Here is a 19,079-nt window from a genome sequence, read left to right as displayed (position 1 = left end):
AAATATCGTTAGTAGTATAAGCAAATAGGGATCGTTCTATTCTGGGGATTGAGGGTACACCTGTCATTGTCAAACAATTAAACAATTAAAATCAAAACAAAGTATAATATTCACACATATGCACATTATTTACGAATTAAAAGGGGGTTTTTGATTTTTGGTTTTTCTGAAATTAAAACTAAGTTAATAAAACAATTAAAATGCAAAAACATAAAATTATAAATGGAATGCAAGAACAAAGATCAAAATCGAAACATATGATTAAAATTAATTCAAGTTCATCATTGTTCATCATAGTCATGCAAGAGGAATTGATCATGTGAAACGTTCAAAGCAAACAATTTTCCCATATTTTACTTTCAACGCTAATTAATCTAAGTGAAAGCACATAGACTAATCCTATCAAACATGCATTCAAGCCCTAGAAAGCTAGTCAATCATACATGTCTAACGCATTAAGCATCTAGAAAGGCTATCAATTCAAATGTGCAACTTAGTATGAAAAAGTCCACCTAATTGCAATCTTCTTTGATTAAATTCGGTTTTTGTACAAAACCTTTACTACTTATTGATTCAAGAACACAAAACCAAAAAGTTGATTCATGTTCTTAAATTCGTAGCACCAATTATATAAAAACCCTAGGTGTTTGCAACCACATAAGATTAAAATACAAAAGTTATCTATCATGCAAATTTAATCAAACACTCACACATAAGCAACCATAAATCGCAAAACATGAATCTGAAAATTAACAATTAATCATAGAATTTCAGAATTCGAAACTTGTTCAAACACATGTGTCAACTAGGGCATAACCAACGAAAATTACAAAGCAAAGGTTACAAGGAGAATCGGATTACACCAAGAGATGGAGATGGGATGAATGGTCTCTTGAATTTCGAAAGCAATCTTCAAGGATGGTGATGGATGATGTGCACGGCTTGTCCTCTTCTTCCTTGGCCTTGCTTGAACTTCGTGGTTGCCCTAGAGGATGGAGAAGAACACGGCTAGGCTAGAGAGAGTTTTCTGATTTTTTTTCAAAGTGTAAAACGCAAAAGTGGCAACTCCTTGACGTTGAGAGAAGAGAGGAATATATAGGGGACGGCCCCTAGGTCTCCATGCCGTCCAAAACCCTAGAAAAGCTCACGGCAATTGCTTGCACTTCCACATAATTTCCTCCAATGACTTCTTGCCACATAAGCCCTATGAGGTGTCTCAACCAATCACATAATTTCCTAGAATATTTCCCTTGATTTTCTTGCCGAAATTCTTGAGATAATTTCTGATTTTCTGTCTTTAAATTCGGCCAAAACTCTTTAGGGAATGTAGGAATGTATCTAGTCTTCATTTGAGCTTTTCTTGGTCTCCACCTTTTTCTCTTTCCTTAAAACTCTCTAGGGAATATCTTTGCCGTCCAAAACCCTAGGAATTTCACGTTCTCCCTTGTTTATCTCTTCCTTTTTCACGGCAAAGCATCTAGGGTTTATCTCCAAGTATTTTCTTTCCATAAAAATAGCCCTAGATAATCTCCCTAGAAAATCTCTTTTTAATTTCTGATTTTTGGACGCCTCTTCCTTGTTTCTCTCTTGCAAATTCACGGCAAAACATCTTTAGGGCTAGGGTTTGCGTCACAAACCCTAGTTCCATGGGCTTTGGTGGGCTTTTATCCAATTAGCCAAAAATCCAACAAGTCTTGAGAGTTTTTGGGCCTCCATGCGTCACTTCTATGCCATGTCATCTTCCAACGTCACAACACTTTATTTTCTTCATTTCTTTTCATAGTTGCGTTGGAAACTTCATTGGTAAGCTCTCCTCCATTTCGCAGGGTTTCCTGGTTGCACTAGGAAAGCTTGTTTCTTCATTTCTGCTCAAATGTGTGGACCGTTTTCTCTCATATTTGTTTGTCAAGTTCGCAGGCTCCTCTTTCCATTTGTGAGTTCATTTCCACTTTCTAGCTCGGAGGTCCTGAAAATAGAAACTAGTATGAGAAATAGAAACTTTCCTAATTTGAAAAATAGCAACTTACCAAAAATGAAAAATAGAAAGTTACTAAAAATGAAAAATAGAAACTTGCCAGAAATGAGAAATGAAAACTATAAGAATAGAAACTTTCTAAAAATGGAAAATAGAAACTAAGAAAAATGGAAACTTTCTACAAATAGGAACTTTCCCAATCAAAGAATGGAAACTTTCCTAAACAGAGTTTTACTAAGGAAATGGCGCAAGAAATGTAAGGAAATGCAGTTAAAACGTCGCATTAAAATGCTCCTATCACTCCTTCTTCTTCCTTCTTTCTTCTTCTCCTTCTTCTTCTTCCTCCCTCCCTCCCCAATATCAAGGTTTGATTGAAACACCCAAATCTGGTTTTCTTCTCCTCCTCCTCCTTCTTCCTTCTTCTTCTTCTCTCTTTTCCTTCTCCTTCTTCTTTCTCCTTCTTTCTTCTTCTTCTTTTGCAATTTTGTTTCTGTTTTTTTGTTAATCCATGAAGAGACGGATTTGCCCTTACAAATTTGACCAAAATCACACTGACTAACGGTGGCTATAACAGCATACACCGATTTTGGGCCGGGAATGTAACGTCATGTACCAAACTTAATTCTTTCAAAACTGATGCACCAAATTTCGGAATGGGCTTATGTCATGTACCGTTCTTAAAATTTTTCCTTGTAAATATAGTTCCACTCTTTAAAACTTGGATATCAAGAGAGAACAACTTTAAGAAGAGTGGTCAAAGGTTGCATATCTTTATGAAGGTCATGAATCAAACATATTAAAACTTTTGAATCAGATTCCGTGACAATATGAGTGAAATCTATTTTCATGAGCCATTTTTAGCAAAATATAAAAGCTAAGCTTCAACATCCAAGATTCGTTGAAGATCCAAGTTGCAGTTGAATCCATTGAGCAAAATGCCATTATGATCTATAGCAACACCACCAGTAGCAATCTTGCCACTAGAGTTATGCCTAGATCCATCAACATTGATTTTGACCCGTCTTGATTTAGGACAACTCCAATTGATGCATCTAATAACAAAATCAAATTGTGGGAAAGTATAAATTCGTTTTGTTTCAGTTATTACAAGTATTTATTTTGTCCACTCACTCTAACGTTTTTATATGCTTTCCCCTAGGCCTTTTGGTTTCAAATGCCCAGTTCGCAGTGTTGTTGTTCGGCATATTTAGGAGTTGAGGTATAGTATCCGTACCCGCTGCTGTCATCTCGTATTGTAGGTTACCTGTTTAACCTGTCAGCTATTATTTCAGTTTCTTATTTTAGATTGCTTTGATCACCTTGGGGATGTTATCTAAATTCGTAGTATTTTATTTAGGGTTTATGACCCAACTACGAGGATTTGATGTAATTTGATTTGTTGGATTATTGGTACTTGAGTTGTGTTTTTGTTTTGTTTAGTTGTGTTTGGATTTTGGGGAGCAAGGTGGCTTCAGAAGAATAAGGTTGGATTGTTAGATGTGTAAATGTGTTTTTACAGGTTTTGGATAGCCTTCTTTTAGGCAAGGTTCTGCCAAATTTTCAGTAAAATCTTATTTACAAGTAGGCCCCGCAGGGCCACCTCGGATTTCAGGGTGAAATTTAGAGGGGGGGGGTCCTTCAGGGTGAAATTTAGAGGGGGGGGGTCCTATCATCGCCTATTTTGTGATGTGAATATTTAAAATGAGATTTCTAAGATATTTTATCATGAGAGAGTTTTAATTGAGATTTCTGAAATGTTTATGAGATATCGTTATCAGAGGTTTGAAACGGATTTTGAGTTGTTTTACAGAATATTTTGAGATTTTAGTATCCGAGAATGATTAGAAGTAATTTTAAGAAATTACACTGCATGCTCGTTTTTTATTGGAAATTAAAATTTGGAAAGTATTACATTTTATTTATAATATTTTCATTGAAATTATTTATTTTTCGTCCACTCACTCTAACTGTTTTTAAATGCTTTTCAGTTTCTCGCTCCGAGTTTGCAGATTAGTTGAGGTCGAGCGTGTGTAGCCGTCGAGGCATAATGTTCACCGCTTCAAAGTTCCTATAGGTTAAATGTTTAACATATTTGTACTTTATTTTAGTTCATTGTCTAGAGTTCTCTGATTACCGAAATAAATTTATATTTGAGATTTGACTTTAGTTTTATTTTATATCACTCGTGAAACTTGAATAATTGAGAAGATATTGTTGGCTATTAGAAGTGTTCAGTTGTTTAGCACAAGTTTGGGTAGTCCACTTTTAGGGTAGATTCCACTAGAGTTTTGGTAGAATTTCCCTAAGATTGGCCCAGCAGGGCCACTTTGGATTTCAAAATGAAATCCGGGGGCGAGTCATGTCATCGACTCATCGGTACGCTGTAAATTTGGCGTTTAGTGTCAGAATAGTAATTATTAAACCTTTCCGAGAAGGCAACGGTGCCAGGAGTCAAATTCGTCGCTTTGCCATGACGTATGAGCTTTTTCGGGCTTCTAAGGTCGTTTCGGGGCTCAAAATTGCATTTACTATTTTTCCAGCAATTTAGGTTTTTTAGTTCTTTTGGGAATTGTTTTGATTTAACCGTGGGCTTTTAGGATTGATTATTAGTCGCCCTAGGGTTTCTTTCTACTATATAAGCAACCTTAAATGGCTGCAGACGCTATCTTTAATAATATTATCAATCAAATTGAAAGTTTTCTCATATTCTCTAGTGGACTCCAGGATTCTTTGTTTTAGGGTTTATAGCTTGTAAACCCAGGTTACTCCGACTGCATCACTAACATTGTCCTCGATGTCTGAAAACAGATTTTAGCATGCAATGGAAAATAAAGTTCATAGAGCAAGGTATTTAGACAAACAAGACACAAAAGCAAAAAAATATATAAGAAGTCATTCACTAAAATACAAACCAAATCAGATGAATTAGAACCAAAAAGTGTGAAAAATCAACATAGTGAAACTAAAACTAGAAACTAAGTGAGTATTTTGATTGAAATGAATGGAAAACGCCAGGAGCTTTGAATCTCACTAGAACAAGTAATATGTAAAGAGGTCTAATGAGATGGAAACACAGACTTTTACATCCTTTTATATATTTTGTCTCTATATTCCCTCTCTATTAAACTCTCAGTTTATAACACGGGATGATTTTTTTTCTTTTTCTGGTCTCGCCACGATTTTTATTCCATGAGGCAATGTCATGTCCCGTATCTCAATTTACCTTTTTACTAGTCATTTGGACGGTAAACGACAATTATTTTCACTTTTTACTTTGTTTCGATACTTTTAGTCGCCCCAAAAGTTGACTTTTTGTTCGGGTAAGTTTTTGAAAAAATATTTCTTCATGAATGTTGTAGAGGACGTTAAACCAAGTCCGTAGACACATGGTACGCTCAAATCGGAGTTCGTATGCGAAAGTTATAAGCGAAAAACGAAAATTACTGTTCATGGTAATTTAGTATAAATATGGGAAGTTACTGTGGTAGGTCGGTAAAATTTTCATTCTCTCTCTCTCTCTCTCTCTCCGGAAATGCTGCCGGAATCCTTACAGGTCCGGTTTTATAGTTTTCGTCTTCTAGTGCAGAAACTTGCACCAATCTTTTGAAGGCTTTTCATTCCGAACTAGCTCTTGCACTCTTCATAACAAATGATCTGGAAAGTTTCAACTGATTTGGAGTTCATTTGGTTAGTCTGCCACTCCTTCTTCCTTGCCTAGCTCAGTTTCTCCTAGCCGGAGTAGGAAAATGTCCTAAGATTGACTTTTTAGTGCATTCCCAAGTTTCTCCATCATTTCCTAGTGTGATAAGGAAAACATAATAAATATATATAAATAAACACAAAGGTTAAGCAAAAGTGCAAGATTAGGGGAATAATTACTAGGTAATTATGGACCTAACAAAATACCTCACACTTACACTTTGCTTGTCCTCAAAAAATACCTCACACTTACACTTTGCTTGTCCTCAAGCAAAAACATAAACTAAACTAACACAAACAAACTAAAAGGTTCACTTGCATCCTTAATGAGTTTAACCATTTTCCCTCAGAGAACCATGACTTAGTGAATTGACTTTCAATTAAGCAAGCTTAGAAACTAAATTTTCGAAATGCAAGGCTAATAATGGGATTTGGAAAGTCATGCTCAACGAAGTATATGCATATGCCATGTGTGCCACCGTAAATGATTCATGTGGGATTAACTTGAACAGCATTTGTCTAACCATCAAACTCACATGGATATCACTCATTTTCACTCAAGGGTTTAATGGTTAGTGTTTGCACTCAAAAACAATTCAATTGACATGTTTTCGTTAAGCTTGCTCTTCCATCTTTTCTCCACAAGATCATTGCATGAGTTCTCTTAGATCACAAGGTCTTTTATTTAGGTTGTAATGGGGCTTAGGTGAGGGGCTTTAGAAATGAAGGGAAATGAAATTACAAGTTCTAAGCCTCTTAGTAAGCAATTCTCTTGTTGAATTCATTTTTCGCTAAGACTCTAGGTGCTTGTAAAACCTTCTTTTCTTTTCCACAATCCCAAAAACTAAAAGACTACAAAAAACTATTATTCCCCCTTTGTACAACCCACACTCCTTTTGTACTTTTTTTTTCTTTCACTCACACTATTTTTGCACAACAATTTTTCTATTTTTTTTTCTTTTGGTGACCCTAGTCCATATTGACTTTGAATAATTCTTTTCATATTTTGAACATGTTTCTAGGGTCACCCTTTTCTTTTCTTGGCTACAACCCGTAGCTCACACACACAATACTCTATTCACCTCACACTTATTCTTTGAACACTTCCTCTAACCCATTTACAAGCACCAAAATACTAGGACTCACATTGCTTACCGATTAGCTTAGAAAGGGTAGGAAAAGTGTTTAAGTTTAAAAGGGTAAACATTTGTGGTGAAGAAATGAAAAGGCTAATACATATTTTTATCGGCTCAAATTGGCTTACTAATAGATTTTCAACATTAAGTACAAAAAATATTTGGCCATGGTGGATTCCTAATGCCTTGGTCTTCCCCAATAACAACTCATGCTTTTGATATAGAGTCTCGAAAGATTTGGAGCAAGTTCTAGATTACATGCACAATGAATTGATCACACAATGAAAGAACAAGTGCATTTTTGACTATGTATGCACACTTTTTGGCTCAAAATCTCACATAATTAGACATAGATAGTTTCAACAAATTTAGTCCTCGTCTTTCCCACATTTAATGCATCTAAAATGACAAAGGCAATATGAGTTTAAATGCATGTGAGCACAAAACGCCAAATCCATTTATTAATTAAGCATTGATCTTCAATCGCTAGACATGCTCAAAATCAATCAATCCAATTAGACATAAGTTCGGTTCCATCCTCGGGGCTTATTTCGGTTTAGGAACCACGCAAGCAAGCCAAAATCTTTTTTGTATTTTTCAAAAAATTTCAATTTTTATGGATTTTTCAATAAGAGTAACAAATGAAAAGAAAAGGATAAGGAATGTAATTACTTAGCCTTACCACCTCACACTTAAATCACACATTGTCCTCAATGTGCCGTTATGAACAATTGTGAATCATGTGCAAAGCGTAGGACAAAATAAAAACTTCCTAATGCTAGTCAACATAATTTATTAACAAACTAAACATTGGCTTAACAAGCACCTCACACTTAAAAACATCATATAGTCCTTAATGTATAATGAAGCTATTAAGATCCTATCAATGTTTTGGGGAAATGCTCATATGGCCGAGACTAGCATTTAAAACAATTAAACTAACACAAGGCAAGAGAGAAAGGGTAGCCACCTCACACTTGAACTTTGGATAATCCTTTCAATAAAAGCTAAATCTTTTGTGTCTTATCCATTGACCAAGGGTGAAATAACTATCCAAAACTCTTGAAGCCACAAATTTATTAACACTTAAACAACTAAACAAACCAATCATGCTAGGAAATGTAAAAGTGAGAGATTAGAAAGCGCAAACTCTTTGAAGATCCCCCGATTAGCTCCATAATGTAAGTAGGTGATAACCACACAAGGCCAACTTAGGCACTTGCCATCCATTAAGCTCCATGTATATAGAACTAAATGAACCTCACACTTAGGCTTTGACACATTTTGCCAGATCTTGGCTTCATTGCTCTTCCACAAACTCTCAAGCTTTTCCTCCTTATTTCTTCATTGTTTTGGAATCCGCCAAATCGGGTTTGAGTTTTAGGACATCAACAAGGTCCATAGTGCTCTCATATAGATGGAATGTCTTCAAAGTGAGCAACTTCCTCAATTGTGTCCTTAGGTGCACCGTCCAAGTAAGGCTTAACTCTATGGCCATTGATTTTGAAAGTTGAACCATTTCTCTTATTTAGCAATGTAACGGCTCCATGAGGGAAGACTTCAACAATGGTATAAGGACCATGTCATCTAGACCTTAGCTTTCCCGGAAACAACCTCATTCTTGAATTGTAAACCAATGCTTGTTGCCCCACTTCAAAGTGCTTTTCCTTGATTCTTTGGTCATGAAAGGCCTTGGTCTTCTCCTTGTAGATCTTGGCGTTTTCATAAGCCTCCATTCTAATCTCGTCTAGCTCACAAAGATCAAGCTTCCTTTTCTCTCCACACTCCTCCATATGAAAGTTCAATTGCTTAAGGGCCCAATAAGCCTTATGCTCCAATTCAACCGGAAGGTGACAAGCCTTTCCATAAACAAGGCGGTAAGGAGACATTCCGATTGGTGTCTTGAAAGCGGTCCGGTAAGCCCATAAAGCATCATCAAGCTTCATTGCCCAATCTTTTCTTGTGGTAGACACCACCTTTTCAAGGATGCTTTTTATCTCCCGATTGGATATCTCAACTTGGCCGCTTGTTTGGGGGTGGTATGGTGTGGATACTTTGTGCTTAACCCCATGTTTCTTTAATAAGGCCGTAAATGACTTGTTCACAAAGGGGGTGCCTCCATCACTAATTATTGCTCTAGGCGTGCCAAATCTTGTGAAGATGTGATCTTTGAGGAACTTAAGTGATACGCTCAAAGCAAGCGCATAATTTAACCCTGAAATGTCATCGTTAGTATACAGTAAATAGGGATCGACCTAATCCGGGGATTGAGGGTACACCTGTCAATAAAAATACAAAGTATATTATTTACAAAAATAAAATAAAGTATAAACATATTTACGAAAAAGGGGGGTTTTTGGATTTAAGTTTTCGAAAATTAACTAAGTAAAGAAGACAATTAAAACATAAAAACATAACTACACGAATGGAATGAGAGAAACAAAGATCAAAACCGAAATTATAATCAAATTCGATTCAACCCTAATATTGTTCATCTAAGTCATGAGAAAGGAGTTGATCATGTGAAACGTTAGATGACACGCTCAAAGCAAGCGCATAATTTAACCCTGAAATATCGTTAGTAGTATAAGCAAATAGGGATCGTTCTATTCCGGGGATTGAGGGTACACCTGTCATTGTGAAACAATTAAACAATTAAAATTAAAACAAAGTATAATATTCACAAAGATATTCACAAGTATAAACATTATTTACGAAAAAGGGGGATTTTTGGTTTTTGATTTTCGAAAATAAACTAAGTTAACAAAACAATTAAAATGCAAAAACATAAAAACACAAATGAAATGAGAGAACAAAGATCAAAACCGAAACTATGATTAAAATCGATTCAAACCCTAATATTGTTCATCTAAGTCATGAGAAAGGAGTTGATCATGTGAAACGTTAGAAAGCAAACAATTTCCCATATTTTACTTTTCAATGCTAATTAATCTAAGTGAAAGCATAAAGACTAATCCTATCAAACATGCATTCAAGCCCTAGAAAGCTAGTCAATCATGACATGTTCAACGCAATAAACACCTAGAAAGGCTATACTCAAGTGTGCAACTTAGTATGAAAAAGTCCACCTAATTGCAATCCTTTTTGATTAAATCCGATTTTTGCACAAAACCTTTACTACTTATCGATTTAAGAACACAAAACCAAAAAGTTGATTCATGTTCTTAAATTCGTAGCACCAATCATATAAAAACCCTAAAAGTTTCGAACCATTTAAGATTAAAATACAAAAGATATCTATCATGCAAATTTAATCAAACACTCACACAAAAGCAACAATGAATTGCAATATAAGAATCTGAAAATTCTCAATTAATCATAAAAATTCCAGAAATAATAACTTGTTCAAACATATATGTCAACTAGTTCATAACCAACGAAATTCAAAGCAAAGGTTACAAAGGAGAATCGGATTACACCGTGGATGAAGATGAGATGGATGATTCACGTTGTGATTTCTTGAAACTCGAAAGCAAGCTTCAAGGATGGATATGGATGGTGATGCTCACGGCTTCTTCTTCTTCCTTTGGCCTTGCTTGAACTCGTGGAGATGACTAGAGGATGGAGAAAGGACTTCAAAAGCTCACAGCAAGAAGAACAATATTCTGATTTTTCTAAAGTGTAAACGCAAAGGAGGGGAACTTTAGACGTTGAGAATGAGAGAGTATATATAGGGGACGGCATACTTGGTCTCCAAGCCGTGTGCTTCCTCTAAATTCTCACGGCGACAATGTGTTAACTCCACATAATTTCCTCCAATGTTTGCTTGCCACATAAGCCCTATGACATGGTCCAACCAATCACAAAATTCCAATGTTAATTCCCTAAATAATCTTGCCGAAATATATAGAGATATTTTCTGATTTTCTTCACCAATTTCGGCAACAATATATTTAGAGAATATAGGGGACGAATCTAGACTCCTTTTTGGCCGTTTCTTGGTCTCCACACTTTGGCTTTCCTTAAAACTCTCTAGGGTTTATCACTTTGCCGAAATCTCTAGGGTTTCTTCTTGACTTGGACGGCAATCCCTTCTTTTCCTCTTCATTCTTCACGGCAAAACCTTCTAGGGTAAGTCTCCAAGTATATTTCCTTCCATAAAAATAGCCCTAGAAAATCTCACCCGAAATCTTCTAGGTTCTTCTTGATTCTCACACCACTTTCTCTCTCCTTCTTTGTATTTTCACGGCAAAGCATCTCTAGGGTTTCATCCTTGCGTCACAAACCCTAATTCCATGGGCTTTCATGGGCCTTGATCCATTTTGCCGAAAATCCACTTCATTCTTGTAAGGTTCTTGGGCCTTGTTGCTTCAACTTTAAGCCTTGTCTCTTTCCAACGTCAAAACACATTATTTCTCCATTTCTTTTTCATAGTAACGTTGGAAGCTTGCTTGGGAAGCCTTCCTCCATTTCGCAGGATTTCCTTGTTGGACTAGGAAAGCTTATTTCTTCATTTCTGCTCAATTGTGTGGCCCATTTTGTCTCATATTCGATCGCCTTGACGTTCGCAAGCTCCTCTTTCCATTCGTGAGTTCATTTCCACTTTTTAGCTCGGAGGTCCTGAAAATAGAAACTTTCTAAAAATGAAAACTAGAAACTTACTAAAAATGAAAAATAGAAACTTTCCTAAACTGAAAATGGAAACTTGCCAGAAATGAGAAATGGAAACTATAAAAATAGAAACTTTATACAAATAGGAACTTTCCCAATCAAAGAATGGAAACTTTCCTAAACAGAGTTTTAATAAGGAAATAACGCAAGAAATGTAGGGAAAAGCAAGTAAAACGTCGCATTAAAATGCTCCTATCAAATTCCCCCACACTTAGCTTTTGCTAGTCCCTTAGCAAAATCACACTAAGACACACATTAAGACTCAACAAAAATTTAAAGACTCTACAAAAATAATGACTCTATTGCCCTTCAACTTTTTGTCTCAGCAATCTCTTACTTTCATAACACCAAGATTATCATTCAACCAAGATTCAATGTTTAAGCATTCGAGAGTTAATTAGAACATATAATCCACACATACATAAGTAGGACTTGGTTGTAACAATGGTGATGGGGTTAAGCTCAGCATGCTTCAGACAAGTATGATTCATATCTCACAAGTATAACCACTCTTTCTTCTCTCAGATCATGGCAATGCTTAAAAGCTTATTCACTCAAGTATATGTGAAAGATAAACAAAGTGTATCACATATAAAGAAACGAAAGCACATTTAATTTTTCTTTTTAAAGATCTCATGAAGGATATCAACTACTTGCACGAATGGACTGCCATAGGTTTAACTCTTGTAACTCATCTCCACATCAAGGGCTGTCCCATCTTAAGGATCAAGAAGGTCTTCTCAAGGGTTGTAATGGGGCCAAGGCTCAAGGTTTAAAGAAATGAAAGGTAAGGATTTATCAAAGTGTCCTAAAAACCTAGTAGAGCACATGTAAATGTAGAGACCTCAAGAAATCCACCAAAGCATTGCAAAAACGTCACTTCCCCTAGAGGTAACATAAAAGAGGCCTAATGTCTTCATGTTTGGCCCAATCTTCATTGTAAACTTCCCTTGAACTATAGTGAAATGGACAAAGGCCAAATTTTCTTAAGTGGGCCTTCAATTCAAAGCAAACTCCAAAATCACTAAGTATGGGGGACTAAAATCCATAAATATTGTTTCTTTTCTTTTCTAGCCGTGTACATTTTTTTCTTTTCATTTTCATTAATTTTTTTTCGTCTTTCTCATAATTTTTCTTTTCATGGACAAGTCTACCCCCACACTTGAACTTTCACCTCTTCTCAATTTTCATCCTTAGCACCAAACCCATGTAGTATGTCTCAAAAGATAGCTCCACTAAGTTCTTAGAACAAAGGGTAAGGTTGTAACTATACTAAGCTTCATGGTTAAGGATTTAAAGGGTGATGAACGAAAAGGCTTAATGTAAGCTCAAAGGGGCTTATCTAGGGGGTCCCACGACGGGCACAAATAGGGACACAAGTTTATATGGCAATGGTGGTAATTCCTAGGGTGCCTCTATCCCTTCCAGAATCAGGGCCATGTATTGATATACGTCTCAACAAGCACAAGAGCGAATTCTAGCATTCTCTAGTCCATTAAACTTAATCTATGGCAAGCAGTCAATCAAGATGAAAGAATAATGAGATCTTCAAAACATCGCCAAGAAATTAAGAATATATATTTTTCATTTTCACACCAAGAAAAAGGGACATGGCTCAATTATCTCACATGGCTTTATGAATCAAAACTTATCTTAACATGCTCATATTCTGTACCAAGGTCACCAGATCCATATCCACTACACATGCATACATTTTTCACATATCTCAATTAACCAAAGAATACCATGTTAAAATCATCTCAATATTGTGATCCTCTTTTAGCCATAATTTCAGAGATATAGAATCATCCTAGACAGTTGAAAGGGCATCCTATGAAACCTTACCAAAGAGACCTGAATCAGGCACTAATAAGGGGTTAAGGCTAATGTCAACAAAAGAGACTTCACCTATTCCATAATAGTTCATAATCCCTTACCAAAATCATACCTTAGTGGCGTTTTCAACACATGAAGACTTTTCAATCCCCGGCAACGGCGCCAAAAATTGACACGTGCAAAAGCAATCGCCAATTTAAACCCTGAAAATGTAGTTGTTAGTATAGAATAAGCAGGGATCGTTCAAGCCGGGGATTGAGGGTACTTACATGTGAAACAAAATTAACAATAATGTACAAGTATAAGTCACGAAATTAAAGTATATATATAAACAACAAATTCGAAATAAACAAAGAAATACAAGTTATAATTAGTTTAGGAATCCTAATCCTACTTAAATACATTTTACAAGTCAAAGTCAAATTAGAAATCCAAGTCAACATAGGAGTACAAGTTTAAAACTAACTCTAACTACTTTTCCTAAAAAACACCAAAGAATCCCTAAAAAATAGGAACTCCTAAAAACCACCAAATTAATTCCTAGAAAACACCAACACATATTTAGTATTCACGGAGACACTATTCACGAATTTTTAAAAACATTTTTATTTATTTATTATTTATTTTATTAACTACATTAACATGCTACCTAAAAATCTAAGTTAATTTTAATTATTTACACATATACAAGAAAAAGTAAAGATGGGGGGGGGGGGGGGGGGGGTTTTAAAGATTGAAAACATAAATTTTCAGAAAACAAATAAAGATTAAAAATCGTTTCTATACAAAGGTGGGAAAAGAAGAATTTTTGGAAAACAATTTATCAAGAACCAATCAAGAACAATTCATTCATGCATTCTTTTATCTTTGTAGTTACCATGGAAAGACATCAACCAAGAAACAAAGATACAAGCGACCAATGTCCCTTATTTGACTTCCCTTTACACAGTTGATCAAGCAACGCACTTAATCCAACATATTTCAAACGCAGGTATCACACAATCGAAGCGACTCATAATCTCATGCATTCAAATCATTAAGAGCAAGTGAAAGTTTAGTCAATAAACATGCAAATCCAAGTACTCAACGCAAGTCAATTCATCACATGCATAATCTGATTTCGACCTTTGTACAAAGCCTTTACTACCATATTGAATTAGGGTTACAACGCATAAACCTAATTACTAGCTCCAATTACATGCAATCACTCTAAGTTGGCCACCAAAGAACAAGAACATGCAAAAGTTTTCTATAAAACAAAACCAGATTATCAATCCATATTCGGTAACTAACAAGAATCAAAGACACATAAATGAATCAATCATAGAAAAGAACATCAAAATAGCATCCAAAAATAAGATTGCATACTCAAAAGTTTAGATTCACACATAGAAAATCCAAAGCAGAAATTCTATCTAACAAATACACCAAACCGTGAATATATGCATGGTAAAGCATATGAACAACCCTTAGTTACGTCCCAAAGACCCAAAGCAGCTCCAAGGTGTTGCAACAAGTGAAGATCACGGCAATGGAGGAAGATGGCACGGCTAAGCTCCTTGAAGATTGTGAAAACCTGAAACTAGAGAGAAAACAAGTGAGAAATCGAAATTGTGGAGAAAAGTGTTAACCTTGAGACGTCAAATACACTAGGTATATATAGGAGAACGTCTCAAAGCACTCCCAATTCGTTTCTACTTGGTTTATCCAAAGTTGTGTTGATCTAGGACTTGTTTGGCACAAAGCAGATTTCCGGCAGACTTGACCTGAGTGCACTAAAATGGCCATAACTTCTTCTATAAAATAGATATCGACGAGCTGTAAAAAGTTCTGGAAACTATACATCTGTAGCTTTCCAACCATATAAAGATCATAATTTTCTGAGCTCCGAGCGATTTATGACACTCCGTTGAAGTTGACTGATCTGCACAGGCAGATTTCCGAATCTGTAATGGATTTGACTTTTAAAGCACAACTTAAGTCCAACTCGGTTTTCCTTCACATCACATGCCTCTCACATGTCTTCCACGCCTTATTGAAGAATGAAACGTCAAGAACTCCCTAGAACCTTCAAGAATCTCATTAAAATTCCAATCCATACTCAACTAGAAATCCAAACTCCACATTGCTTTGAAATCCGAATTCCTTGTTGCTTCTTTCTCCATGTGCACGGCATATGATCTTCTTGAGACTTCTAGATACTTCATGAACGTTCCAAGGCTCTCCTAGTATGAGTAGAACTCCATACGCAAGTAGGTTTCCTAGTTGAATACTGCTTCCTTTTCCGAGATGCTTCTACACTCTTCCGGAACCTTCTTGAGTAATCCTTATCCAGCAGGGACTCCTTATTATACTAGTATTCCTTATCTGAGTAGAATTGGGTTTCCTTGTCCAAGTAGAACTCCTAGTCCAAGTCAGCTTCAGACTCCTACTTCAACTGGGATTCCTTTTCCTAGTCAAACTGGGAGAACTTCCATTTCTTCATTTCTTTCCATTTCTGCGCCACTTGTGCCTTCCTTAGCCATTTTTGGACTTTGAGACTCCATTTACACCTGTAAAATACTAACTAAGTTAAATTGATCAAGATAAAGGAAATAACTTAGCAAAATATAGGGTTTCAACATTATAAACTGATACGCTCAAAGCAAGCGCATAATTTAACCCTGAAAAGATCGTTAGTAGTATAAGCAAATAGGGATCGTTCTATTCCGGGGATTGAGGGTACACCTGTCATTGTCAAACAATTAAACAATTAAAATTAAAACAAAGTATAATATTCACAAATGTATTCACAAAATATAAACATTTTACACGAAAAGGGGGGATTTTGTTTTTGGTTTTTTTTGAAAATGAAACTAAGTTAACAAAAACAATTAAAATGCAAAAACATAAAAATACGAATGGAATGAAGGAACAAAGATCAAAACCGAAACTTATGATTAAAATTGATTCAAACCCTAATATTGTTCATCTAAGTCATGAGAAAGGAGTTGATCATGTGAAACATTCGAAAGCAAATGAATTCCCATTTTTTACTTTTCAATGCTAATTAACCTAAGCGAAAGCACCTAGATTAATCCTATCAAACATGCAATCAAACCCTAGAAAGCTAGTCAATCATGTCATGTTTAACGCATTACACATAGAGAAAGGCTATCAACTCAAGTGTACAACTTAGTATGGAAAAGTCCACCTAATTGCAATTCTCTTTAATTAAATTCGATCTTTGTACAAAACCTTTACTACTTTGATTCAAGTTTACACAAAACGAAAAGTCGATTTCATGTTCTTAAACCTAGCACCATTCATATCGAAACCCTAAGTGTTTGCAACCACATAAGATTAAAATACAAAAGTTATCTATAACGCAAATTTAATTAAACAAACCCACATAAGCAACTCTCGAATCACAATATATGAATCTGAAAATTCTCAATTAATCATAAAAATTCCAGAAATAATACTTTGTTCAAACATATATGTCAACTAGTTCATAACCAACGAAATTCAAAGCAAAGGTTACAAAGGAGAATCGAATTACACCGTGGATGAAGATGAGATGGATGATTCACGTTGTGGATTCTTGAAACTCGAAAGCAAGCTTCAAGGATGGCTATGGATGGAAGTGCTCACGGCTTCTCTTCTTCTTCTTTGGCCTTGCTTGAACTCGTGGAGATGACTAAACTTGAAACTAGAGGATGGAAAGGAAAATGGAAAGGAAATGGAGAGACAAAGAAGATGGAATGGATGAAGGAATGTCCTTTCTTCTTTGTTGTAGCCTCTATTTATAGGCTACCAAGCAAAACTATTTGGATTTAAACAAATGATGATATGTTAGGTTTGAGCATTTAAACATTAATGGAATTTATTAGGTTTGAATATTTAAACACTAATGGAATTTGTTAGGTTTGAATATTTAAACACTAATGGAATTTGTTAGGTTTGAGTCACTTTCTACTCATTTTTCCTTCAATTAATTCTCCACCAAGACTTCAGATTTTGCCCGTGACTTCTTCATATGAAATGATCCATCATGAGTGTAGATCATTCTGTAAAATTTTCAGAATTTATCTCCATGTGTTTGGGCCGGAATTTCTGCTGGACTCCTTACAGGTCCAGTTTTCCAGTTTTGCTTCTGCAGAAAATTGGGCTGACTGTTTGAAGGCCTTCCACTTCTTTTTGGCTCTTGCACTCTTCATAAGAAATGTTTCTTAGGATGTCTAGAATGGATCTGGAAGGTTTCAGCTCATTTGAAGTTCATTTGGTCAGGTGGTCGCTCCTTCTTCCTTGCTTGGCTTGGTTTCTCCTAGCCGGAGTAGGAAAATGTGTAAAGTTGACATTTTTAGTGCATTTCCATTTTTCTCCATCATTTTATGGACCTAACACTTATTTCATCATCATCTACTCCAATGTACCTAAAAATAAAAATTGAATTAAAAATCGATTCGTTAAGGAATTAACTAAGCAAAATGTGAGGAATTAACTATTAAAATACCACATTAAAATGCTCCTATCATAAACGTCGCATTTTATGCTCCTATCAGTACAGCCTCCACTTCATGCTCCACAAACGCCTCATAGTAAGGCTTCAAGCGATGGCCATTCACTTTGAACTCGTTACCTGTTTGTTCACTCTTTATCTGCACAGCTCCATGGGAGAACACATTAGTGATAACAAAAGGTCCAATCCAACGAGAACGAAGTTTACCTGGGAAGAGTTTGAGACAAGAATGGAAGAGAAGAACTTTTTGGCCCACAACAAAAGTCTTCCTTCGAATCATTTTATCATGGAATGCCTTAGTCTTGTCCTTGTAAATCTTAGCACTTTCGAAGGCATCATTCCTAATCTCCTCTAACTCTTGCAATTGCAACTTCCTATGAAGCCCAGCTGCATCAATATCCATGTTGAACTGCTTCACAGCCCACCAAGCTTTGTGCTCTAACTCCACAGGTGATGCGCTTTGAGCAAGCGCATAATTTAACCCTGAAATGTCATTAGTAGTATAGAATAAATAGGGATCGTTCTATTCCGGGGATTGAGGGTACACCTGTCATTGTCAAACAATTAAACAATTAAAATTAAAACAAAGTATAATATTCACACACATATACACTATTTACGAAAAAGGGGGGTATTTTTGATTTTGGTTTTCTTCGAAAATTAAACTAAGTTAACAAAACAATTAAAATGCTAAAACATAAAAATACAAATGGAATGCAAGAACAAAGATCAAAGTCGAAACTCATGATTAAAGTTGATTCAAGTTCATCATTGTTCATCATAGTCATGCAAGAGGAATTGATCATGTGAAACGTTCAAAGCAAACAATTTCCCATATTTTACTTTCAACGCTAATTAATCTAAGTGAAAGCACATAGACTAATCCTATCAAACATGCATTCAAGCCCTAGAAAGCTAGTCAATCATACATGTTCAACGCAGTAATCATTTAGAAAGGCTATCAATTCAAATGTGCAACTTAGTATGAAAAAGTCCACCTAATTGCAATCTTCTTTGATTAAATTCGGTTTTTGTACAAAACCTTTACTACTTATTGATTCAAGAACACAAAACCAAAAAGTTGATTCATGTTCTTAAATTCGTAGCACCAATTATATAAAAACCCTAAAAGTTTCGAACCCTTTAAGATTAACATACAAAAGATTTCTATCATGCAAATTTAATCAAACACTCACACATAAGCAACTATAAATCGCAAAACATGAATCTGAAAATTAGTAATTAATCATAAAATTTCAGAATTCGAAACTTGTTCAAACACATGTGTCAACTAGGGCAT

At 35.5% G+C, this 19,079-nt stretch overlaps 1 protein-coding gene across 1 annotated transcript; it reads right to left on the bottom strand.

The window, feature by feature from the left end:
- Positions 1-2,849: 2,849 nt before the first annotated feature.
- On the bottom strand, positions 2,850-8,756 carry LOC133744537 (uncharacterized). The gene is made up of 2 exons (XM_062172631.1): positions 8,404-8,756; positions 2,850-3,027 (listed from the first exon to the last, which is right to left on the bottom strand). Exons 1-2 carry the CDS (start codon positions 8,754-8,756, stop codon positions 2,850-2,852), a joined length of 531 nt encoding a protein of 176 aa, XP_062028615.1.
- Between the last annotated feature and the right edge of the window lie 10,323 nt (positions 8,757-19,079).

The sequence above is a fragment of the Rosa rugosa genome, chromosome 4, assembly GCF_958449725.1.
Source record: "Rosa rugosa chromosome 4, drRosRugo1.1, whole genome shotgun sequence".
Classification (NCBI taxonomy): Eukaryota; Viridiplantae; Streptophyta; class Magnoliopsida; order Rosales; family Rosaceae; genus Rosa; species Rosa rugosa.
The sequence above is the reverse complement of the archived record's forward strand: the minus strand, read 5'-3'. Positions and strand labels throughout refer to the sequence as shown.